Source organism: Neophocaena asiaeorientalis, unplaced genomic scaffold, assembly GCF_003031525.2.
Source record: "Neophocaena asiaeorientalis asiaeorientalis breed wild unplaced genomic scaffold, Neophocaena_asiaeorientalis_V1.1 scaffold534, whole genome shotgun sequence".
Taxonomy (NCBI): Eukaryota; Metazoa; Chordata; class Mammalia; order Artiodactyla; family Phocoenidae; genus Neophocaena; species Neophocaena asiaeorientalis.
This window is the reverse complement of record NW_020172826.1, coordinates 1,909,598-1,936,761: the sequence shown is the minus strand read 5'-3', so window position 1 is coordinate 1,936,761 and position 27,164 is coordinate 1,909,598. Positions and strand designations below refer to the sequence as shown.

Below are 27,164 nucleotides of genomic sequence, written 5' to 3'. Positions count from 1 at the left end.
AAAAAAAAAAAAAAAAAAAAAAGAGTGGACTTCAGGTTGTGTCAATTTTGCACAACTAATTGCTTCCTCTTGCCACAAGCTAGAGTCAGTTGCTGGCAAGATAGCAAGTCAAACGAAAGACAGATGCTTCACAAAACATATGACATAGTAATTCCAAAATGAATACCTATAACCAGCATGTGAAAATTTATTATATGCCAAATACTCTGTTAATTATTTTTATTTGTGTTTCTTTACTTAATCTTCACAACAATCCCAAGAAATACGTCCTATTACTATCCCCACTGTATGGCTCTCAGCATAACTGATGCCATCTTGGGCCTGTACAATTCCTCCTATCCTTCCGCTGACCCTACCCAGGACCGCACTGTGCAGTAGATAACTTCTCTGTTGTCAAGAGCTTTGTAAATAATAGATATTGATTAATAATCATTAGGATTGGGTGGCCTCTACGCTCTCTTAGTCCCCATAAAATGATGAAGACCTTCACTGCCATATTTCCAGCACCCACAAGACCTAGGAATAAATCTTGACTGAGGAATGCACTTGTTTCCAAGCACATATCCCCATACCCTAAGTTAACTGTAAAATTGTCTCAGTGGCCCCTTGGGAGTGTGCAGTGCAGCTACAAATGCTCTGGATCGCTGCCCACCCAATCCCACCCTCTGAGAAAGTTACCCTATAATATACTGATCCATTGCTTATATGGAGCCGCCTGCCTTGTTGTTCAGTCTCAAAATACCATTTCAGTTCAGCGGGCACTTTTTGTTCCCTCCCTACTCCGACACCCACATTAAAGGAAACAGGATGAGAGAAGTTGTGTAACCTGCCCAAGTCACTCACCTAATAAATAGTAAATCTGGGACTTGAGCTCAAGGTTTTGGACTCCAAAATCTGTACTAAACCACTACACCAGTTTAGCTGACAAAAGTAACATTCATTTATCACACAAACTTCGAATGGCAATTGTGTTATTTTATACCAAAAGCAAAACTTACTGTGTGTGATGTTGGCTAAAATGGACGGAACCTCCATCATAATCACAGGAACAAATACGAGAATTGCTTCTTTCTCTATGGTACTGAATCCAAAAGAGCCGTTTCTCAAGCACATCCAGTGACACAGCTGTTATTTTCTCTGATGTCTCTAACAGAAGCTTCACTTCCACACCACCAAGATCTGCTCTGTGAAGGCTGCCCGCCACCTCTGAAGACCAAAACATAAACCTGAGGGCAAACACATCACGTAGACACATAATTGAACGTAAGGTCACTGAAATGGCTGACTTCTCTCAGTTTTTCAGTAATCCCCGGATGTCTGCACAGGACGAGTTTGACTATTTTGAATGAAAATTCAATTCAACAAATACTTATTGCCCTGTTATGGCAATTCTGTGTGATTTCAAGTTAGAAGGAGAATTACGCTTCTCTAGCAGGAAACCATGGTAGTCAAGAGTGCTACTGGTAGAGCAAGCCTGCCTCAAACCCAGGCAAACGCCCTATTGAAAATGGTGTTTGTGCATTGTAAAAGAGAGTCTTGGTCTCAATCAGGAGGTCTCTTTAAGTCAAAATGTCATGATTCCATGAATTTCAGATTTTGAAATATATTTCAATGTCCAAAACCAGCAGCATTTACCTTTCTACTGGATCAACTGCTATATTTGCAGGATATTTTAAGGCACTTAAGAGAACACGGGAATTGTTTCCTTTCATATCTGTTACTGTAATGGTTCCTTCCTGTTGATTTGACCAAATAAGTTCTTCATTGATCCAATTTATTGCCATTCCCGAAACATTTTTCTCTACCTCGCATATTTTCTGTAAAATCAAATTTTAAAATTGTTATTAATATTTCCCCATTCACAACAAAATTGTTTTCATTGTTATGTATCAAAGGTTATTCTTTTAAGTTCTTGTCATTTTTGTGCATTCCCAAAATTTAAATGATAAACTAGTCATGGATACCATGCCATCATTCAGATGCAGCAATATTCATCCTCCCATGTGAATATTTCTGGGCATAGCATCTATATCACAGCTTTGAGATGAAAATTTATTCTATATTTATTGAAATTAGGCAATCAGCCATAAAGTATTAATTATTTCAACTATAGTAACAGTGGAATTTCCATGCTACCTTAAGGTTAGTTTATTCAATTCCATTTGCTAACGGAATTTTCCAGGTTCTCACCTGAACCCAATTCTAAGCTTTGCTAAATTCTGGCAAGATTCCCTTGGAGTTTGTGCATAGGGGCATGAAGTAGATTAATTTCTTCTGGTTCCTCTTCCTCCCTTTATAAAGGGACCTTCCAGGTCCCTCCCTTTCTAAAAGTCCTCAGTGCCTTCAGGCTCTGTCCCCAGGATCTGAATAGCAGGCCTTTTCTTTATGCTCTCTTGTGATAAAAACAACTTAACCAAACCTCAGTTATCTCCTAGTTCCAGCATGTGCAAGTAAACCAGTCCTCTAGGTACGTGGAGGGTGAGAGATTGGAGGAAGCCCTGATTTGTACCATGGCAGACTTCCGTGGTGGAAATATTCCCACAATCACTGATTTTCAGCTGCCGATGTGAAATCAGCAAACACAGAGTTGGACAGAAATCAGTCTCAGGAGTCTGTGCTATTCCCACATCCCATACAAAGTAATCTAGCCAATCCATTTAACTAACTGCTAATATATTAGTTCACCCCAGTAAGTGGTTTGCCTTTTAATGGTTGTCCTTTTTAAACAATGTTTTAACCCAAAGCAGGGACTAATACTAGTGGATTTTAGGCTTCAGGCCAATCCTTTCCTAATGACTTGCCACAAATTCCACAACTATTTAATGTTTTTTTCCTGTTCTCTGACAGGAAACCCTCCAAATTCTTAAACTCAAGATTTTGAAACTAGTCTACAGATGGCTGGAGAGTAATGAGTAGCCATCTTTGTTAAAAGTGAGATTAGTAAGTATTAGAGATGTGATAAAACAGATTAGTGCCTAATTGAAGGCTTTAAGAATAATTGGAGGGAGAAAGTTGTGTTTAAAAAAAACAAACAAACCCAAAAAACAAACAGCGGGCACTTTGTGTTGGGAATAAATGCTTAAGGTTTCTCTGGCCACCCGCTCTCTGTAATCCATCTCCCAGGAGAGACCATTCCTGCTGGGACTCATTTAAGGGTTCTACTAATTAAGAAGAAAGATAAAAGATCTTTTGTATGTGATTGAAGCAAAATATTTTATATCTATCACCTGCTTTATTATTTTTTTCCAGACTGCGAACACCTTGAGGATAAAAAGAAGATTTTCTTCCTAAATATTAGGTGCAAAAACCCATGACAGAGATTTTAAACAGATGAGACAGGGTTTCTCAACCTCAGCACGACTGACATTGGAGGCCTGGTAATTCTTTGTTGTGAGGGACTGTCCTACATATTGTAGGAAGATTAGCAGCATTCCTGGCTTCTAGCACATCTTCTCTTCTCTCCAGTCCAGTTGTGACAATCAAAAATATTTCTTGACATTGCCAAATGTCCCCTGAGGGGCAAAATTGCCACCAGCTGAGAACCACTGGAGTAGAAAATAATCATGTAAATAATCTGTTTTAACCATAAAATGGCAATCTGGCTTAATAAACTTACATCTTTTGAAAATTACATTGACATCCTCACTTTCTCCTGTTGGGGACTTCCGAATATCAATGCCACATGTATGGGCTTGTTCAGTAACATGGTACCACAGATGCAGATTAAATAAAGACCTACATATGCCAGATGTGTGTTTGCAATGTAATGTAATTTTCATTTATCTATATGTTATGAATTTGCTATATCATATTTGACAGCCTGTTCAAAAATCCCTCAAATGCCATGGGAAATGGTACTTTACCTCTTGGCTTGTCCCATTCAGAAAAACTCTTTGCAAAAGTTGTCTTTCTAGATCGACCCAATAGATTCTTTGTTCATTGTAATGAAAATCCATGATCATGGACATGCCAGCATCTGCTACCAACTGCTCATGATTAGTTCCTTCCAAGTCAATCCTAAAAATCCTGTTTCCATGCGAGAAAATTAAGAAGGGTGCAGGACCTGCATGGGAAGAAACCAAACAGTATATTTTCAATGATATTTTATCTGATTAAGACAAAATACTTCCCCATGACAAACAGCACAAGCAGAATTAGTTTTTCGTTTTGTTTTGTTTTTAAATTTTTTTGGTTGCGCTGCATGGCACGGCATGTAGGACCTTATTTCCCCAACCAGGTATCGAACCCGTGCCCCCTGCTTTGGAAGTTTGGAATCTTAACCACTGGACTGCCAGAGAAGTCCCCACAGTTAATTTTTTAAGTCCGGCTTTTATACTTTAAATAAATACCATTGTTTAGATAATAAAGACTTCCTGTAGATGTTCACAATTAATTTTGTAAATCATTTTCTCCACAAATTGATTGTAAGAAATGAACATTGACAAATTATGAAAAAAGAAATATTTGAAGAGAAAGACACTTTCTAGCTTAATAATGTTATTTTTATGTTCAAAAAGAAACTACCTACTGTATTCTATTGTAAAGATGGTCTGTATGAATGTCAAATTTCATTACGTAAATTGGAAATAAAATTTCAGATATTACTGTTTTGGAAATGGATCTCCCTCCTCTAGTCTTACCTTATGAACAGAGCATCCAGGTTACTGACAAAGAAGAACATGGTGAAACCTAGAGGTCTTGAGCGGAATCAGGAAAAATTGAAATGCTGTCCACAAAAGCTCTGAAATATTTTGTCCCTGTTAACATTGCCACATAAAATTTACAGCTCCCAGTTAAATTTGAATTGCATGTATATTGCATGGGACATCTTTTACCCTAAAAAATTATTCAGTTTACCTGAAATTCAAAATTCAAGTAACTGAGTGCCCTAAACTTTTATTTGCCAAATCTGAGTAGTGGATCTCTTGATTCCTACAAGGCCTTGCCCTGTATCCTAACCCTATGCCTGGGGTCCCGTCCTGTTCCAGGTGATGACCATCTACCCACTCAGACTCCCAAGTACTCAACACCTGCTTGGGAACCTTATACCTCTCTTTGGAAATCTCAGCAGAAATTATTGGCCGTCCACATGGAGCTTGCCTCCAATGCTCCAAGACGATGTCAGGGCACCGTGTCATACTCTGCAGCCACGGTTAGCAAGGGTTAGTTTCCTTGGTCTTTCCAGACTGAGGATGAAGAGGCTTCTGCCATTCTGCCTTTAGATAACTATCCCAGTTAACCACTGGGATGAGTGGGGAATTGCAGAAGAATTCTAACACATTCTCACTGCCCTGCTGGGCTGACTCCGTTCTGTTTTAATATTAAACCTTAATAACTTAATGTGACATAATAAATGTGTTTACTGTTCTAAGGATTTCAAATGATGATGAATTAACATCCTCTTACTTGGGGATTATGTTCTAGAGTCAGAAACATTAGCTCCACTTTAGAGAATATATTGGAATAGAGATACAAGAGAAGGGAGAAGTGTAAGATCGTGAGAGTTTTGAAACAGATGCCTTCATAAATGTCTAAAAGAATTGCCTCAAATCACTCTTCCCATAACTTTTCCACAGCACAAGACCCCTGGCAGAGATGTGTAGGACAGCCCGTTCTCCATTGCCATTCTAGCTGTAGAATCAGAGGTATCACAGGAGAAATGGAAAGGGCATTAAACTGAGAGCCAGGAGGCCTGGTTTCCAGCCCTGGCTCACTAGTTTCTCTGGACATCTCACAAGACCTCCCCAGCCCATATCAGAGGACTATTGCGGAAAGAAAATGAAATTATAGATATGAAACTATTTCATTATTTGTGAAGCACTACACAAATATGATTTGCCATTACTTATTCCCACAACCGAGGTCTCACTACGTAGGGTTGTACCATGGTTCAGGTTTGAACCCGTGGACTGGAATGTCGCTATAACTCATTTCTCTTATAGCAATGTATCACGGAGAAAAGGAAGGCATAGGAAAAGACACCCTAAATAGACAGCTACTAATCTGTGGGCCACAGATTGCTGCGGGCCTGTGGATTTGTTGCCAGGAGTCCTCTCTTTGAAATGTGTATCATGCATCCTGTGTAAACTGAATAGATGTGTCAATACATGCTATTAATTTTCTAATGCATTGATGAGATCAATAAAACATCTGATTCATTCCAAAGTACTACTAAATAGGATTTCGGGTAAAAAAAGGAGAAATGGAAAGCACTCTAAACATTTTAGACAGAACACAGCATAATGCTTTGCACATAGTAAGTACTCTAAATTTTTTCCTAAATCAATCAATTAATGAAGAAATAAAAGCAGAATCTATCCTATGGTAGTGATTTTACTAACAATAGTAATAATAACAAACTTTCACATCCTGGTCTCATTTATCCTTACTACGCCACCACGGGCTAGACAGTCCGGATATTACAGTCAATGAATCAAAGAGAAAAAATAAACCTGAAAAACACTTAGATCCATAAAACACAGACCATAGCATTAACTTCAATAGCTTTTCAAAAAACAAATATTTATGAAAATACTAAGTATGAATAATGAATACATTTTATCTTCAGATTTTTCTCATTCACGGGTGAATCCTAGCATCCCATGTTTTATCATAGCTCTCAGAACTAGAAGACCCTAGACGCTACCTAGTTCAGTGCTTCCCAAAACTGTTTGTTCAAAACAATCACACAGGGCTTCCCTGGTGGCACAGTGATTGAGAGTCTGCCTGCCGATGCAGGGGACACGGGTTCGTGCCCCTGTGCGGGAAGATCCCACATGCCGCGGAGCGGCTGGGCCCGTGAGCCATGGCCGCTGAGCTTGCGCGTCCGGAGCCTGTGCTCCGCAACGGAATAGGCCACCACACTGAGAGGCCCGCGTACCGCAAAAAAAAAAAAAAAAAAATCACACAGGGTGCTCTGTGCACGCGCACGCGTGTGTGTGCGTGTGTGTGTGTGTGTGTGTGTGTGTGTGTGTGTATCGTTTGCAAATCCCTTCCCTGGAAATTCCATTTCAGTAAGGCCGAGTTGAGGACTACAAATCTGTTTTCTGAACAGACAATCCAGGTGATTCTTATATCTTGGTGAATTTGGAAATTGTAGATCTAGTTCAGATGAGGAAATTCAGCGACGCTTCCCAGAGTCCCACCTACAGTTGATGGTAGAGCTGGAATTAGAACCCATGTACTATCCTCCCAATGCAGTACTCTTTCCTGCATTGCTCTGGGTTATGTGTCAAGACATTACGATCTTCATTTTACTTCTGTAACAGATTTTTATTCCACCTCCCTCAAAACACCATTCCTACATTGTCAGCATCATTTTGTGTAAACCAGGGCCTGGGATGAATATTTGTGAAAATGAATTGTAATATGATTTAAAAGAAAGTTAAAGACTTTGAGAATTAGGCCTGGTGAAATAGTCATTAGACTGTAGGACACTGGAAATGATAAATAAGTTAGTGTTTTTTCAAACCTGTCAAAGATTCTATAAACACTGGTGTGTGGTACAATCTGTGGATTTGTCAGCAGGGTGTGCATGTTTGAACAGCTAAACTTTCCCATGTCAAAACCCGCAGCATTTATTTTGGGTGCAGTTCAGTGAGAAGGAAGTGCATAGAAAATCAAACATCATGTCTAAGGAATACAAACCCAAAGACAGCAAACAGGTCACAGCAAATCAATTGGAACCTCTGACTTCTCAACCTGGGGATTAGTAGGGGATCTTCAGCAATTACAAAGGAGTCCAGAATGGTTGGAGCACACTGAAGATCTGGGGCCTCCATAGCACAGAGATCAATTATAAAAAGCAATTTTTGATTGAAAGGGGTGGGGATATGGGTGGCAGAAACAGAATATTTCACAACCATCACCCCTTCATCTGCTCTGGGTCTGGAGAAGCAGCCCCACCCAGGTAAATGAGAAGAGAAATTGACTGTCATCTTTGGGCCTTGGGGGCAAAAGCTCATGGGACCTGGTTTACACATCAAGGATACTGGCAAGCATGTTAGCAGGACACACCTACACTTAGTCTTCTCAGGCCAACACTGCCACCTGCCCTCACTGCCACAAGTTTCCTGCTCTAAATCTGGAGGCAGACTGAAGAAGGCTCACAGGACAGAAGAGAAGGTGGAACTCTGGACTTTCAAGATTCAATGACACTATGAGAAAAGAATGTAGATTTAAACTGACGGGCCTGATGTAAGAAAGCCTGACACCTCCTCACCTGCTCCTACTTAAGCCCCTGATAGGAGTCATTTATTCCTACCTCCCAAGGGGCTGACTTGAATAATATCTGGGTTTTGTGAAGTGCAGAAAGTTTTATTTCACTCTAAAAGGCTATCCTCATCTTCTTTTTTTCAATTCCTTTTCCTTTTCCTAAAAGGGCACACATTTACTTTTTGAGCAACCACGGCTTTCTTCTCAGCTTACTCATTAGGGTCAAAATTCAGGACAGGTGAGATAGAAGCCAGGTGACTCAGAAATAATACACTGAATACAAACAGCTTATACAACTCAATAACAAAAAAACAACCCAATCAAAAAATGGGCAGAAGATCTAAATAGACATTTCTCCAAAAAAGACATATAGATGGCCAAAAAGCACATGAAAAATGCTCAACATCATTGATTATTAGAGAACTGCAAATCAAAACTACAATGAGGTGTCACCTCACACCGGTCAGAATGGCCATCATCAAAAAATCTACAAACAATAAATGCTGGAGAGGGTGTAGAGAAAAGGGAACCCTCCTGCACTGTTGGTGGGAATGTAAATTGATATAGCCACTATGCAGAACAGTATGGAGGGTCCTTAAAAAACTAAAAACAGAACTACCATATGACCCAGCCATCCCACTACTGGGCATATACCCTGAGAAAACCATAATTCAAAAAGAGTCATGTACCAAAATGTTCATTGCAGCTCTACTTACAATAGCCAGGACATGGAAGCAACTTAAGTGTCCATCATCGGATGAATGGATAAAGAAGATGTGGCACATATATACAATGGAATATTACTCAGTCATAAAAAAAGAAATGAACTTTATTTATTTGTAGTGAGGTGGGTGGACCCAGAGTCTGTCATACAGAGTGAAGTAAGTCAGAAAGAGAAAAACAAATACCTTATGCTAACACATATATATGGAATCTAAAAAAAAACCCAAAAAAGGTTCTGAAGAACCTAGGGGCAGGACAGGAATAAAGACACAGATGTAGAGAATGGATTTGAGGGGAAGGGGAAGCTGGGACAAAGAGAGATAGAGGCATGGACTTATATACACTACCAAATGTAAAATAGCTAGTGGGAAGCAGCCGCATAGCACAGGGAGATCAGCTCGGTGCTTTGTGACCACCTAGAGGGGTGGGATAGGGAGGGTGGGATAGGGAGCATGGGAGGGAGACGCAAGAGGGATGAGATATGGGGATATATGTATATGTATAGCTGATTCACTTTGTTATAAAGCAGAAACTAAAAAAAAAAAGTCTGCAAATAACAAATTCTGGAGAGGGTATGGAGAAAAGGCAACCCTCCTACACTGGTGGTGGGAATGTAAGTTGGTGCAGCCACTATGGAGAACAGTATGGAGGTTCCTCAGAAAACTAAAAATAGAATTACCATATGATCCAGCAATCCCACTCCTGGGTATATATCCACACAAGTCTATAATTCAAAAAGCTACATGCACCCCTACGTTCACAGCAGCACTATTCACAATAACCAAGACATGGAAACAACCTAGATGTCTATCAACAGATAAATGGATAAAGAAGATGTGGTACATACATACAATGGAATATTAGCCATAAAAAAAATGAAATCATGCCATTTGCAGCAAAATGGATGAACCCAGAGATATCATACTAAGCAAAGTAAGTCTAAAAGAGAAAAACAAATACCATATGACATCACTTATATGTGGAATCTCAAATACTACACAAATGAACATATCTATGAAACAGAAACAGACTCACATAGAGAACAGGCTTGTGGTTGCCAAGGGGCAGGGGGCCAGGGAGGAGGGAACAATTGGGAGTTTGGGATTAACAGATGCAAACTATTATATACAGGATGGATAAACAACAGGGCCCTACTGTATAGCACAGGGAACTATATTCAACATCCTGTGGTAAACCATAATGGAAAAGAATATGAAAAAATATAATGTATAAGTGAATCACTTTGCTGTACAGCACAGATTAACCCAACATTGTAAATCGACTCTACATCAATCATTTTTTTAAAAAATAAGAAATAATACATCTAGAAAGGTGAGCCAGGAGATGTGAACTTAAACTGCTACCAAACCAAAATTGGGTCCTCTTGCCCTGTGCATAGTAAAGCCAATCTACAGACACCAGGTTGTGATTTGAAGGAAAGTGCAGCGCTTACCGTAGGGAGTCATACAAGGAGTCCAGGACAGCTAGTGCTCGGAAACCTCGGACTCCCCCATGGGTTACGGCAAAGCACTCTTAAAGGCAGGTGAGGGAATGGCATCCCAGGCTGTGTGATCAGCTCGCGCACAATTCTCTGATCGGTTGATGGCGAGGTAACAGGGCGGCGTCACAGGGGTTAACGATATTCAACCTTAGGCTCCAACAGGTGTGCGCTGGGGGCAGTGCTGTGTGCTCATGGTCATCAAGTAGTTAATTGCTTCCATTTGGTGGGGGTATTAGCCTCTGTAAAACAACTCAGGAAGCGTGCATCCAATACTGTTATCTAGGTCCTACAAAGAGGAGCTGAAGCAGAGGGGAGGGGGGAGGGGTCTGTCGTGGGACGGCCCCATAGGGTCCTGCTCAGTTACAAAACCTTACTTCTGTAAGGAAAGCTCTGAAAAATGTGAAGATTGCCACCCTAGTCCCTGAGTGGTGGTAGAAATGAGTCATCTGGAGCAAAAAATAGCCCCTTCCTGACCCTCAGCCACACTCTCATTATCAAGCTAAAGAGAATCCATTACCAGGTGCTCAGGGTGGTACCTGAGGCTAGCAAGTTCTAGAAGAGTGTTCTTTTCAACAGAGCCACTCAGAGCCTTTAATGTGCTATTACACACTTTGATTCTCCAAGAAGGTGGGTGGTAAATACCATCAGAATAGTAACAGCCAACATCTTGAGTGTTATCTCTGGGGTAGCACATTAAATGCATTATTTGATTTAATTGGGTAACGTTAGGAGGTAGATGCTCCCGGCATCTTCATTTTACAGAAGAAGAAACTGAAGTTTAGAGCCGTTAACTTGCTACAAGTCACATGTCCAATAAATAACCAACTGGGGATTTAAAGCCATGTCTTTCTGATCACAGATTTAGCTTTTAAACATCAATGCTTATCCCAGACTGAACTCATCAGGAACTCATTGTTCAGCGTCTTGTAGTTCAGCTCCGTCAAGGAACCCACTTCAGGAAGCTGACCAAAAGGCTGGATTCTCTGCATCCATCCATGTTCCAGGAACTAATTAGAAAGTGGGTCTCTTTCAGTGGATTCCTATAATTATATCACCTGGATATTTTTATATCTAATTCTATAATATGTTGCATTCCATATATAATGTATTCCCTGGGTTCCTTGACTCATGGCCCCTTTTTCTCCATCTTCAAAGCCAGCAGTGTATCATCTTCAAATGTCTCTGTGTTTCCATCGTCTTCCTTCTCCTTTGACATTCCGGCCTCCCTCTCTTAAGGATGCTGGTGAGTACAGGATCCACCTAGATAATCCAGGATAATCACCCCATTTCAAGATCACATTTTTGAAGTCCCTTTTGCCATGTAAGGTCACATTCACAAGGTCCAGGAATTAAGACATAGATATATTTGGGGGCCATATTCAGCCTAAAACAGTTAACAATGGTGAATATCTTTTCATGGATTTATTTACTATCTTTATATCCTTTTGTTGAATATATCTGTTTAAATCCTTTGCCCATTTTAAACTAGGTTTTCTTATTATTGCATTTGAAAGGTTTTTAAAAAATATATGTTGGATACAAGTCCTTTGTCAGATACCTGTTTTGCAAATGTTTTCTTCCAGCACACAGCTTGTGTTTTCATCCTCTTGACATTGTCTATGGCAGAGCAAACGTTTCAGTTTTGATGAGGTACAAGTTATAATTTTTTTCCTTTGTATATCATACTTTTGGTGTCATTTCTAAGAACTCAACTCCAGGACATAAAGATTTCTATGTTTTCTCCTAAAAGCTTTAAATTTTTACATCTTAAATTTAGATCTATAATCTATTTTGAGTTAATCTTTGTATAAGGTGTGTGGTTTAGGTTGAGATTATTTTGCTCGTGGATGTCTAATTGATCCAACATCATACGTTGAAAAGACTATCCTTTCTCTATTGAATTGCTTTTGCACCTTTGTCAAAGATCAAATGACCATATTTATGTAAGTCTATTTCTGGACTTTCTAGTCTGTTCCATTAATTTATGTGTCTATCACTCAGCTTATACCACAGCTCACTATCACTTTTTTTTGGTTTTGGCCGTGCTGTACATGGGATTAGTTCCCTGACCAGGCATCGAACCCGTGCCCCCTGCAGTGAAAGTGCAGAGTCCACTGGACTGCCAGGGAATTCCTCACTATAACTTTTTAAAAACTCATAATAATGCAGTTTTGCAGAACAGTGAATGCTGTCAGAAAGTTCCTGTGCTGTAGGTAATCCTTCATCTTAAATAGGCATGTTTATCCCTCAGCTTGTTAGCATAAATTATGCTCAATTTTATTTAAAGATTAATGTTACCATATTAAAATGCATTCCCCAACATTAAAATTTTTTTCCAGATGTTTCTCACAAACACACACGGAAATCACTATCTTGACCTGTCCTCTGAGTTTTGCCTCTGTATTTTCTACTTTCTGCTGGACATTTCCAGTTGCAGATGTCACACAGCCCCAAAAGTCCCTCTGCATGTTAAAAATTGAGTTTATGCAGGGGCTTCCCTGGTGGCGCAGTGGTTGAGAGTCCGCCTGCCGATGCAGGGGACACGGGTTTGTGCCCCGGTCCGGGAAGATCCCACATGCCGTGGAGCAGCTGGGCCCGTGAGCCATGGCCGCTGAGCCTGCACGTCCGGAGCCTGTGCTCCACAACGGGAGCGGCCACAGCAGTGAGAGGCCGGCTTACCGCAAAAAAAAAAAAAAAAAAATTGAGTTTATGTAACATTCATTTGCATCTATTAAAAAGATTAAACTATTAAAAGATTGAACTATTAAAAAGATTGATAGGAGTTCAACAATTTGGTTTAAAGTTCAATATGTTTTGATATTTAGTCTTTGATAACTGTCATAGACAAAATAGATATTTCACAATTATATCTATATCAAATACAAGAAATGCTTCGTTGGCTATATTTACAAAATCACAGAATATGCTTTTTAATTACATCTATCAATTATTCACAAATTTTATTGAATTAGACTAGCAAATTTCTGCCTTCCTGTATTTTAATCAGTAAATGCAAACTAACCAGGTGTTGCATTTTATATTTTTAGCAAGTGGAATTGAAAGGACAAATATTCTTAATTTACAAGTTTTTAAAAACAGTTTGGAAAACTCTGTTAACAGGGATTTTTTTTAAGAATGCAGACATGAGAGTTTTTTTGGTTTTGTTTTTTTGTTTTTTCAGAGTAAATCAGTAAATTGCACTGTGTACCAGAGGTCAGATAGGTGTCACAGAAGAAAAAAAGAAAGAAAAAGAGGGGTGGGCAGTAACAGGATGGGTGGAGCAGGTTAGAACTGTGGTCAGAGAAGGCCTCATGGGGGAAGTGACCTTGAGAAAAGACAGAAGAGCAGGGTGGGCCTAGTAGATATGTGGGGTAAGAGCCTTCCAACCAGAAAGAGCCAGTGCAAAGGCCCAGAGGTAGATGAGAGAGAGTTTTTAATAAGTGACATAATGACATTGATTCAACAACTAAATCACATGACAATAGAAACATTTCCAACAGCATCAGTTTTCAAACCGCTCTCTTCATCATAAATTTCCTACAATCAGCAAGTCACTTCCTCACTCGTTGTTAGAATGTCACCTTTAACTGGAAGGGATAAAGTTCTGTTGTTTTAGTTTACTTTTTGAGTAGCATACCACTGACACCAATTTATCATCACAGAAAGGGTAAAAAAATTTGAAATACTTGTCCCTTTTTAAAAAGAAAAATATGTAACATTTGATCATTGTCATAGTGCTTTGCTTCCAGATACTCTGCAGGAAGCATGTGGGACAAATATTTTCATGGTTACTCCCCATTCAACACAAAGTATTACAGAGAACCTAGTTTAGTCTTGTTTTTATAGAAATAATGACATCAGTGATGCCCCACTGCGCTTTGTGCAATTCCAGTTTCAGTGATTTTTCTGCCCTGATTCCCTGTGAAACTGTGGAGACTATACTGTAGGGTCTGCTGTCATCTCACCCAAGAACGCTTTTTGTTGATGTTGCAGTAAATGCAGTGGCTCCATTGCCACTGAGTACACGTGTACTATTTTTTTTCACAATATATTTGTTAATATATAAAGAAGTCATTGACTACCGAGAAAATTTCTTCTCTGATGCATCTTTCTTTTATTGGCTTATAAAAAAGTATCTCAGTTCTTTGTGCATTTCATTGTTGAAACAGAGAGGCAAATACAAGAGTGGCTAAGATCACTGGCACTGGAGACAGAATACCCATGGTGACTCTTTACTGGCTCCACTATTAATTACAATAGCTGTGTGACTTTCACCTCATTACTTAACCTCTCTGTGCATAGGTTCCTTCATCTTGGAAATGGAAATGATAATAGTACTTCATAGGCTTATCATGAAGACTAAATAATTTCATGCCAAGACCTTAGAATTTTCCCTTACATATAGTGAGTTCTCAATAAATGTTCACTCTTAGTCTCTAGAAAACACCATAAGCTGAGATATAGCAGAAACACCTTTACTCTCACTCAAACTGTATAATTTTTCTAATACTTACTTCTTTAAAATTTCAGTAATGCCTTCTGTGAAGTTTTCAGTAGTATTTGCTGACAGAAGAACACATTTAATCTGTCGCCATGTGGTTTTCCATGTATTACTTTAGGCATGTTTTACCACAGCAGGGAAGAGGAAGACACGTATTTCACTAATAGTGTGAGGCTTTACCTTTTTTTTTCTTTCTTTGGCAGTCCAGACTTGTGAGGGGAGTTTATTTTTACATTGATGATTATAACTCCTGTTTCCAGAGACCACATTAGCCCTAATGACTGAAAAACTTAGGCAACAGTCACAAAAGTTTTGTTATTGCATATTTCAACGTATAGAGGCTTTACCATTTTTGCTGTAATGTCAGAAACCTCAAGGGAGCCTTCTAACTTTTTATCAGTAAGCTTACGGTATGTAGTCTTGCATATCATAACTTTGAACACAACTGTGAAAATCATAAAGAGTTAATCTTCACATTCTGGATACTTATTCCTTTTGTTTGTCTGTTCTTGTTTTTGCGGTACGCAGGCCTCTCAGTGCTGTGGCCTCTCCCGTTGCGGCGCACAGGCTCCGGACGCGCAGGCTCAGCGTCCATGGCTCACGGGCCCAGCCGCTCCGCGGCATGTGGGATCTTCCCGGGCCGGAGCACAAACCCGCATCCCCTGCATCGGCAGGCGGACTCTCAACCACTGCGCCACCAGGGAAGCCCTTGATACTTACTCTTAAACATCTTGCTTGTCCTGATGGCTTCATTAGCTAACATTTTGAGGCAAATTTTCCCTTGTTTCGAGATTTATCACTAATCATAGTAGTAAGCATAAATCCATTTTTCAGGCTTCCTTGTTGTTAATTTCTCCTTTTTGTCAAATCTGAATGTTCTTATCCCTTATGCAGCCAACAAAGAGCTCATTCTAAGAATAAGGGGTCAGTCCTGTTCTTTCCTCATTATCTTCTTGGGCTTTGCATTATTAGCATTGTCTGCCATCTTTACCTCTTCTGCAGGAGGGTTTTTAAGTCACTTGTTAGATTTTGTAAGAGTTAGCTTTGATAAAACCAACTAATATGGTCCATAAGGCATCAGGTAAACTGCAGCCCACCCACACCTAGCCCTCTAAGCTGAGAACCTCGCTGTCCCTCAGGATACCCTGGGCATCTGGACCAGTGATGTCATCACTGTCAGTCCAAACACATAACTGATGTTCAATAAATATTTGTTGAATTGATTTGAATTAACTCATTGGTATAATTGGTGTATTTATAAAAGGAAATCTCAGTCCTACTTTCAAAGCACTTTCAACATAGAGAGGTAGTAAGAGACTTTCCCCACACTAACTTAACGTTATTAATACTTTTCAGTCGAAAGAAGTAATAAAATCATTACATTGGTGGGTTTTCAACATCAATTGTGGGAGGTAACATGTGCTTGGTACATATTGTAAAATGAGTTGAGGGTCCTGAATTCCAGTTCTCTTAGGAACCTGGTGAGTTACTTCATCCCTCTGGATTTCAACCTCTCATCTGTAACATGAGGCAGTTGGGCTAGATGATTTTGAAGGTCCTTTCTAATCTAACATTTATCAATTCCTAACCTGCCTGTCTTACAGAATTCAATAGTTTCCTTGTTTGCCACATTTTTGAAAGAATCCTAAGCTTGTAGTAAATTCATAAATAGATTTTTCATTTTAACCCCTATTTTCTGTGAAATGTTTCCATCTCTCTGCTTCTCTAAACTTCAAGTACCAAATCAATAATGTGTCATTATGAGCTCTAATAAAGGAAATAAAACAATAACCGAAAGCAAACAACCTGCCCCAAGTGACACCAAAAGCTCAACTCTCTGAAAGGAGTCTACAAAATTAATCAATTGATTAAATCTGTAAAAATTTTATTAAATGTACAAAATTTGGTGTTGGTCTCATTTATAAACTAACACAATTATTTTCTCCTTTTCCTACCTTTACAATCATGTTCCTCATATTGCAAGGCTAAACAAATATTCGCCTATAGATACTGAATTCTGAATGTTTCTAGACGAACAGACAGCAAGAAAAGAAAATGAAGAAGTATTGGAACTCAGATGTTTCCTGAGTCCAACTCCATTGTTCTTATTATACCACCCTGACCAGTGCTAATTTCTGGGCCCTAGCTGTAGGCATTGCTGTATAAATACAGAGAAAAATACTTCATATAAGTTTCTTGGAATGCTGAAGGCAAATGTGACAAACCCTAAGAATAATTACTTAGAAAAATCAATTAATTGGGGATTTTGTACCATACTTTATCATCAAGGATAGTAACGAATCACAGAGAATACCCTAGATGGTTGTTAGGACTTGCCTCATGCCAAGAAACCAACTTCAGATTTCTCTAAGAACTGCTGAAAATCTGAAGAAACAGGTATTAGAAAAATTACACAAAGCAAAGGTGTTTCTAATATGTCTTAGCTCTGGTATTTGGTAGAGCACTAGCTAATATTTACTGAGAACTCACCGTGTGTCAGACAAGAACCTAAGCACCTTACACGAATTAATTTATTTAGTCTTCATAACAATCCTGTGAGGTATTAGCAGCTCATATCAGCCACATAACTGGACCTTGTCCATTTCAGCCTATCAGAACCTGCCACGCATAGTGCACTGACTAGGCGTGAGAGGACTCCTTCATGCAAAGCAAGGCAACCAGCAAGTGCGACACTGGAACTACCACCTGTCCAAAACAGCTCCAGTTTTTCCTGGGACAAGATCAGTCCACTTGTGTAAAGCACCAACCACAATTCACTCTGTCTAAAAATATATCCTCTGTTTGAAAAATGGCATTTTATTCTGTCTATTGGAAGGAATAAAACCCGGTCATTTTATTGCCCCAACACAGTATGCATTAAAGAGGGATATCCATGCAGAAGGTGCTTTTATTTAGCTTTCTGTTCCAGAAGACAACACATCAATGTTGAAAGACAGTCTCCAATCAACCTCTCATGAGCATTACTGGGTACTTTTCAAATGCATTAAGATTCGCGATGGAAAGTTTTCTTCACATACCTTATTTTTTTCCTCTTACATGAAATTTTTGCCATGACTCATTAGAATAGCCAAGAAATATAAAACTTTCAGAAATTTTTCAAATGTTTCCCAAAACATAAAAAGACTTTTGATCCACTTAGAGCTTTTAAAATTCTCAACAACGTTGCCTCAATCTAAAAGATACACATTTCCACACACCGGGTAAATTAACATTAATGATAGTAACCTTTGCAATTTCCTTGCAAACCAAGGAAAGATTAAATTCCTGTTGTAAACAGAACAATTGCATGCTTCAGGGGGAAGGAAAAAAAACACCAGAAGATCCCTGGTAGCTTCTACCTCTAGGCATGTTTTGAAACCTCATAAGGGAAAAGGACCCAAAATGAGAGGATTCGTATCAACAGCCATATATTATGACAGTGTTGAGTTTGATGGGGTCTTCCATCTTTGACCTGTTTATACAAGGATAGTTTATGGAAGAAGAAAGATCCTTCTTCAAGCTTCTGAAATTTTAACCAGAAAAGCATTGAAGTGAACAAAATAAAATACTATTTCTCAACAGACACACCATGTGCTAAAGAACAAGACAGCTGCCATGAAGTTGTTAGGACTGTCTGTGTATCCTAGCAACAAACTACCCACAAAAAGAACCACCCCATGAATGAAATCCACTTACTACACACAAAGCTAGTCCGTAGCACCCTGATAGGTGTCTCGGAATGGAGGAAGAAGGTAGTGCCTTTCTCTGAAAGGCTTCGTCTATCCTACACTGGAGGGTACTTTGCAAATAAATCAGTGCCCACCATGAATCACCGTCATTCTCACACAAACTCCAGTGTACTAAGTATCCTGGGAAATACTTGGGAAATCCAAACACATTAGCATGGCCAGGCTTGGGAGAATATGAAAATCAAGGTCATAAGTGAAAAGAGATGCACACACCAATTCAAACTTCAGACTTAGAAAGGTCAAGAGGTGATGAGAACAGAAGTTCCTGCCTTGCATTTGGCTAAAATGACTGCAGTTCCTATACATTAACTAATTTCCAGCATCAAAGGAAAGTTTTGAATGATGACATTAAGGAAAAGATCTCCTAAAGAAAGACAAACGTGTATTTACATGTATTATTCCACAACCGCCCTCAGAGGTTAGTTACATCCGCCATATAAAATACAATGTGTTTTCAGATACGGCTAGATCTTTCAAGAAGTATAAAGGTCTCCTCTGTTTAATGTAATTTTTTCTTCTTCTACACCTGACAAAAACATTACACATCCTTTCAGGCCTGGATCTCAGTCATCTTCTTGTTGTGGGTCCCAGCAAATGGGACAGCTGGGGACATGACTGGAGTGATGGTATGCAAAGCTAATATTTGTATTAACATTATTGTTAATAAAGAATCCCTACAAAATAAATCTGCATTCCTGGTTCACCTAATATCCAGGTAATACTCCCTCCATGGTGAGTAGTAGTAGCATTCTAGATGAAAGTATTCACCTGTAGGCAAGAAGTAAATAGATACTGGGGACAATTGTTTCAATGCTCAAGGTTTTCTTTGTTGCTGTTGTTGTTTTTGTTCCTGGTTCTTTCTTAAAGTTAATTCTAACATTAGAAACTATAACACAGTGAAACTAACATTTTGTTCCCTAGCTCTAGGATTGCTCAAATTTGGAGTTATTACTAAAACTTAACTAAACACTAAACTGCTTTGTGGAATTTGAGAATTTCTTGAAAAATACTGAGAAATTCCTTGAAAGAAAGTACATTGTTTAAAACTGACCTGGACATTCCGAAAAAGTTCTCCAGCTATTGCGGCTAGCTACTGAGTCTTTAATTTTTTTCCTCAGAACAGGTTTGCAAAACTATTTCATTAAAGTAATTGCTGAAATATCTTAGATCAGGCAATTTACACATATTGGAAAGTCACTAGTTTCTTTTCCGATTTTTCTCCACTATAATCAAAGTGACTAAAAGGTTAAGAATGTTGAACAGATTTTAGAAGATGAGTTTCCCAGGTAAGGAATTTTTGTTTCCTTTCATCTGAGGTCTAATGTTTGATTTTTTAAGCATCTGGATTAAGAGACAATATATAAATTAATCTAAATAAATTAGTACAATAGAATCTACGGGTCAATGATAAAAATAAGAGAGGAGACATCGTAATTGCTTCGTAATCCAAACAATTTGATTCTCCTAATAGCAGACCACTGACTGGGGAATATTCTGCCTCTCTCATCTTCACCCACTGGTGGCTCTCATCCGTCCTCCTCCCATTCCTGCCACATCACTGTGGAGTCACGGTGCTTGTGGAAGACAGTCCCTCCTACCCGCCACTCATTCTACCATTTCACCTGAAACATGGGACTGGCCTTTTGCTCATTTTCCTCAGCGCAAGTGAGATCAATCTTTAACTTTTAATCAGATCTTCTTTAATGACTAGTGATTAATAGAAAAGAAGAACAACACACCTTACAATGGCTGGCCAAGACCAGACTTATGAAGGCCTTTTTTCAAGGCAGTGCCCCACCTCACTTCTGACCTGTGTCCACCGGGCCAGAGAAACGGCTCCCCTAACCCTAGAACTCCGCAGCCCCTTCCTAGCCTGAGAGTTCAGGAAAAGTCTCCACTTCACGTGGCATTCCCACCACCTGGTCTTCTCTTCTGCCTCAAACATAACACTCCCCCATTGTGGAAAGACAAGCGAAAAGATTGGTTTCACCTGTGGCCAGAATTTCTCTTCTGAGAAATAACTGTTTTGTTTTTACTAAAACACTCCAGTGTACTATTTAGAAATTTTTTAAGGTTTTTAAATTATTATTTATAAAGAGAGGCCTAGGATATGATCAAGCAAACACAATTGGAGGAGGAATAAATCTACAGTGGTTGCCTGAAACAGATGAAGGAGGCCGAGAAGAACAGGACTAGGTGTAGATCAAGGTCACTGAGAAACACGGGTGGCTAAATGTGGCGAGAAGCTGGCGTTCAAGAGAGGATGGTGGGTAAGGCTTTTCCACACAAAACAATTATTTAACTTTTAAGTACAAGAATGAAAAACATTTTGTTCTAGTTGTTTGATGTGCTGGATCAGGATGTGACCATGACTTTTTTTTTTTTTTTGCGGTACGCGGGGCTCTCACTGTCGCGGCCTTTTCCGTTGCGGCGCACAGGCTCTGGACGCGCAAGCTCAGCGGCCATGGCTCACGGGCCCACCCGCTCCGCGGCATGTGGGATCTTCCCGGACCGGGGCACGAACCCGTGTCCCCTGCGTCGGCAGGCGGACTCTCAACCACTGCGCCACCAGGGAAGCCCTGACCATAACTTTTTTTTTGCCACAAGCCTTCAGTTAAAGTTTGTACCCTCACAGCCCAAGGCACTGGCTCTTTTGAGAAGTGAAACAGGGTGGTGTGGGTGTGAGGTAATGGAGTGTGGGAAAGGGACAGCGCGTGAGGGAAGCAAGGCACACAGTAGTCAATAATTCAGTGGAAGGACCAAATGGACACAGAGCCTTTCCTTCCACATCACCGTCCCTGCCCAGCAATCCTCCAGGATAGAGGAGGGAGACAATGAGTTTCTCCAGAACATGAGATAGAGACACAGACCATTTTTATTTAAAAATCCTAAGATACTATGACCCCAGCAGGCCATAGAGCTTTAGAATTTATGAAACTCCAACCCATTCTTAGGGATGTGGTCTGTTCTTCTGGCCCTTATGGCAGAATTTCAGCGCAACCCTACTTCAGGAGGGATCCTGGGGCGCTAAGTTAACCAACTGGGGAGATCAATTTTAATTTCTACAATTACATATTCTGAAAAAAGTCATTCACTATAAATAATTCCCCTTTACTTTATAAAAAACTTAGCAACCTTTTTGCTTTTCTCTTCATGCTTAAGTGAAAGGAGCTGAGCTAATAAGGAAGAAGGATGAAGCATTTATTCCATCGTTTTACTAGTTCTCTGAAACAGTCTCTCCCAAGTAGGACGTGTAACCACTTCGAGATTGTAAGATGGTTCATTATTGTGTGGAAAGAAAATGTTAGAAATGTTATGTGTTGTATAATGTTCACAATATCAGTATATATATTATGTAAGTAACTGATAAATAAACATGTGTTTTGGGAACGTATGTCCACATTTTAACTTTTTTTTACAGATGGAATGGAGTTTGGAGACTACTGATGTTTTTAAGAAAGCCCCACCATTTATTGTATACAAGGAATTATTTCAAATGGATTTTTTATGAAGGCAAATTTGTAGATGATAAAGTAAGATTCTGAATTTACTTAAGACAAATTACTAGTCCATTTACTTTTGATGGGAAACAATTATTTGCTCTACTCTGAAATAAGCAAATAAGTCTCACCTTCCAACTTCTAAATTGAATGTCAAATAAAATGGACAACCCCCAACTAGCCCAAAAATGTAAATTCATTTGAAGAACTAATTTATCATTCCTTTATATGCCCTCAACAACTTTACAAATCTTAGGGAAATTGGTTCCAAACATAAGGAAAAATACATAAGAAATTAAAATACTTTCAAGTGGCTTGTTTTTGCTGTTGTTAAAATCACTACTGGTAAGAAATCTAACAAGCAGACTTACTTTGCACTCAGTGGAATTTTTTATCAGTTGATGTCACAGAAAGGCAAATATTGGAGCTGCAGTTCCGCAAGGGCACTCACTCAAACCAGTATGATACAGTTTTGTGTTTTTAATAAACATTTCTTTTGAGCACAGAAATACAAGTTATGTATGTTGAAATTATTTTGACTACAAATTGTAATGTTATAAAACTGTCATTGGGTTTTTCAATGTGGCGTTTTTCCATGTGTAAAAGAAATTCAATTATTATAGAAGAAACTAAGCCATATTTAGAAGATACTACCACTATTCCCACCAATAAAATAATGTTAATAAAAATACTAATAGCAGCTAAGACTTATTGAGTGCTTATTACAATGCCAGGCTCTGTTTTGTGCACTTTACATGTATTAACTGAGTGGCCGTAAACCCAGGCTGTCCATTATGCCTGTTGAAATCACCAAGGGAGAGTAACAGAAAAAGATGCCCAGGTTCCACCTCCAGAAGGGACTCTGACTCACTCACAACGACCAGATGCTAACCCCATTGGTGGTTCTAATGTACAGCCAGCATTGAAAACAACTACTTCAACACAATCCTGACAACAATCCTTGGAGGAGGGGGTAGTTATCTTTACTTGATACTGAGGAAAATGACACACAGTTCACAAGCAGCAGAACTGGGATTCGAACCCAGGCAGGCAGTTTCCAAAATTTAAGCTCTTTACCACTGAGCTCTACTACCCCTCAAAGACCACAAACCACTGAGTATTTAGGTGATGCTTTTATTCACGTGGTATGCATAAAAGATCATTCCTGTAATTTCTTTGCAGTTAGACTATTTTGGAAAAGCTTTTGCATAACTCTGGCTGAAAAAACAAACAAGATTTTGATCATGGAGTTCCTCTGGTTTGCACTTGACTGGGAAGCTGACCAAGCCTTAACCGGTGCTGAAATCAGTGATTTCACTGTTTGCTGCTAAAAGTGACCTCCCCAGTTGGCTAACTAGTGCCCCAGGATCCAGCCTGCAGCCAGCTCTCTGAGGCTTGACCTGTACTTCTTCTTCACTCTATTTACCAGGAAAGTTCATTTAAATAATGCAGGTACAGATATAAAACAGGAACAGTTCCTTTTCAACTGCTATTTCTCCTCCAGGGCAAATAGGCTTGAAAGTTCAGAAGCCACTGGCCAGCAGTTTTCCTTACTGCTCTCCTTATGTACCGTAGTTCAAACAGAAGCTAACAGAATACACAGTTGATTTAAAAAAAAAAAAAAAAAGCAGGAGGTGTAGGGGAGGGAAGAAATGAAGAAAACCCAGTTCTGTGTTGTTATCACTTATTTTCTCTGGCTCACAGTCACATGCAAGACGACATTGCATGAAGTACCTGAATCAGACCACAAAGCATTCTTCCTGCTGGGTCAGGCTGGCTACAGGTGGTCTGTCTCAATGCCAGGGGCAAGGAATAAGGCAAGTAGAACTTAATTAGAGGAAAAATAGATGATGGCACCATATCTATTTAGTCCATTATCTATTTAGAGAGGAGAAATGCTATCCTCTGAAATGCATGGGGCATAGGGTGTGACCCAGGCAGTTATCAGCTAACAGGAGACCTGGAGTATAAAGTAGGGGCTTTAAACCTGTGACCTGCGAGGAACAAGGGAGCAAAGAGACAGAGTCACAAAGTGGCATCCAGACATTCCACCCTCCGTGGGGTCTGTGCCATGTCACTGCAGTGCTCAAGTAAGGCATTTTGTGATAGGATTTGATCAAAGAGATTTAGCCAAGATATGGAGCCCAGAGGACGTTTATTGAGCACAATCTGCTAGCCTCCGTGGCAGGTGCATTTTCTGTGTTATCTCATGGAATCCACACAACAATTCTGAAAGGGGGCATTATTATTTTTCAGCAATATTCCACTGTAGCTCAAGTATTAAGTAGGTAGCATGGATTTGAAATGAGGTATGTTTGCTTCTAAAACCTCTGTTCCTTCCACTCTGTGACACAGTCCCCCTAGCTCATTGTCTCTATCCTGGGCTTCAAGTTTATTTCTTCAACCAGCCTCAGTGAAGACACTTCTGAGCCACTGGCAGGGGGCGGGCAAGAAGCCTGAGGTGCAGACTCACTTGCTAGCAGGGATCGGGTTGTTCCCTGAGACTCTAAAGCTATGAGTAAAAGTTCATTTTCATACTATTTTTGCTGTCTCAGGTTCTGCTTCTTGAGTGGCTCCCACTATCTCCCCTCATCCCATGCAGATGGCAGTGCCTGACTCTGGTCACTCGCCAACTACTTCCACCCCAAAGCGATCCAGTCCACTCGACATGACTATGTGTAAAGCTATGTCTCCAACAGCTGTGTAACAGGCTCATGAGGTCATTTTTGCTTTTTTTCATTCCCTTTTCATTGCTATTCTTCAGGGCCTTGATTAGCAGACCAGGGAAACACAACTCTATTCATTCAGCAAGAATTTATTGAGCATATACTATGAGAGCAGAAATGTTCTAGGTGCTGGGGACATGGAGATAACTAGAATGCAGTCCTTCCTTCCAGTACCCTAGGGATCTGCTCACCTGTTCCAGTAAATGCTGCCTGGTGACAGGGCCCTGACTTCCTCACTGGTAACTTCCATTACGGGACGGCCAGGACAGGAGCCCAACAACAGCTGTTTGCCTCAGAAGCGTTCCCTTCATTCCCACTATTTCGTGCTATATTCCAGAGGCTTCTCTTCTGGAAAATTTACTGTATTTCCTTCAATCTACCTCTTTTTGGGAGCTAGCCCTCTTCTCAGAAGGGCAAAATGCCAAGAAAGGAATATCAGGGCAGTTCATGGTCTGTAATGGATGGAAATGTCTAACTTGTTTGAGCAGCAGGTTGGAGACCCACCCAAGGATTAAGTTAAATGAATCGAGGAGGGGGCAGGGGGAAGAGACATTTTTTTCAGGCAAAGTCCTTACTCAGGATTGCTATTTTACATTCAGTAGAATTCCCACTCACTCTTGATTAAAAACCCATTTAATATGGGAGGGGTTGTGGCATATTAGCATTTCTTAGCAGTTCCCCAAATTACAATGCACCTGTTACTAAAAACTGGAGCTGCGTCAGAGCTTCAGAAACAGCAGTGAGGGAGGATGGGAAGAGGTTTAACTTGAAACTTAGCTTAACTTTCACAATGATGGAGTCACTTTTGTGCCCAATTCCCTTCCCATTTTTCACTGGGTGTTAGCAGCCTCTGAGTTCTTAAACACATTTATCCGAAGGAAGATATTTTTTTCTTCATGGCTTAAGAAAGAGTCTCAAAAAAAAAAAAAAATCCGTTTCCCCAGTTTCCCGTATAAAGCTAATCAACTAAATATTTAATCACTCCTCATGTCAGAACCAAGACGGAGGTTTATGTGAAATGTTCAGCTAGTTAAAAATGAGACCTATTCACTCACACACAGAAGAACAATTTGAGAGCCATGAATTTTTATAGTTAGTAGCAGATTAGCTCTAACAGCCAGCATTAGAAAACCAAAAGGAAGCAAATAAACACACCCAAAGACAAACCAAAAAAAAAAAAAAAATATATGTCCAAGTATACAAGACGGAATGAACAGGTATCTGAGGGCAGTTCCCGGGAAGACGCGAACTCCTTTTGATGGGGTTACTTACCCACACAAGTAGAATTCCCATTTCCCGAGGGAGAGCCTTCAGGACAGCTCCAGCGCTGCCGTGCTGAGAGGCTAACAAAACTAAATTTAAAAACTACCGGCAACAGAATGATAAGGAACAGCAGCATAATCTCGACGGGCTTGAACTCTCAACAGAAAATAAGTTGACTCTGCTTCAGCACAGCCCGAGCAAGGTGGGTATGTCTGACCCCCAGCGTGGCCACCCGGGTTGGCCTGCAGCCCTGGGGCATCTTTTCCTCTGCTGCCCTGTTGCCCTCGAGCTCCTTCTCCTTCAACTCAAGACAGCGTCAAAATGCAGCCTGAAGGGGACACTCCAAGGAAAGATTTCTTTATCGAAGTTTTTGGGAAGCCGGTAAGAAATACCTGACACCCTTATGACAAATTTCGCGGAGTTTAACAGCCGTGCACTGGAGGCCTGCCGCGGACTTCACTGTGACAGGCAAAGCGGCAGGGCCAAGGCTAGAGAGAGGAAAAAAAAAAAGGAAAGAATTGGTGGAAAGTTCCAACCACGACCCTTCATGAGGCTGAAAGAAGAAATATGGACATACGATTCCTCCCCAAACACGGTTTCTCTTTTTGAAAAGTAGAGTGACTCCCCTTTCCTTTTTAAAGCTTTTCGGCTCCACCCCTCTCCTTTAGCAACACTTGAGTGAGCCTCTGTTTGCAAATGCGAATGCGGGCAATTCCAGCTACAGGAAAGCATGGACGGTTGCCAAGGAGGAGATAGCTGACGATTCACCATAAACATTCCGGGCAGAACCAGCGGGAGAGCAAGGAGGGGGCTGGGGAGTTGCTCGTGATGTCTTGGAGGTACCTGCTGAATATTGGCTACGTTTGAATATCTGGAAGGATGGAGACAAAGTTAAACCACGTTGTGTAAATCAGTGGTGAACAGCAGTGCTGATAATGCAGACTTTAGAGCAACTGGTCACCCACATGAGCAGTATTAAAGAAAAAT

General features: G+C 40.1%; 1 protein-coding gene across 4 annotated transcripts in view; it reads right to left on the bottom strand.

The window, feature by feature from the left end:
- EGF (epidermal growth factor) overlaps positions 1-26,763 on the bottom strand; it is a 92,142-nt gene extending 65,379 nt beyond the window's left edge. For all 4 annotated transcript variants that reach the window (XM_024741944.1, XM_024741945.1, XM_024741949.1 and 1 more), the window contains exons 1-4: positions 26,187-26,763; positions 3,864-4,063; positions 1,636-1,817; positions 999-1,226 (exon numbers count right to left, since the gene is read on the bottom strand). In XM_024741944.1, coding sequence (XP_024597712.1) covers positions 999-1,226; positions 1,636-1,817; positions 3,864-4,063; positions 26,187-26,313 — 737 coding nt within the window. In that variant the 5' untranslated portion in view covers positions 26,314-26,763. The remainder of the gene's footprint in view (positions 1-998; positions 1,227-1,635; positions 1,818-3,863; positions 4,064-26,186) is intronic.
- Between the last annotated feature and the right edge of the window lie 401 nt (positions 26,764-27,164).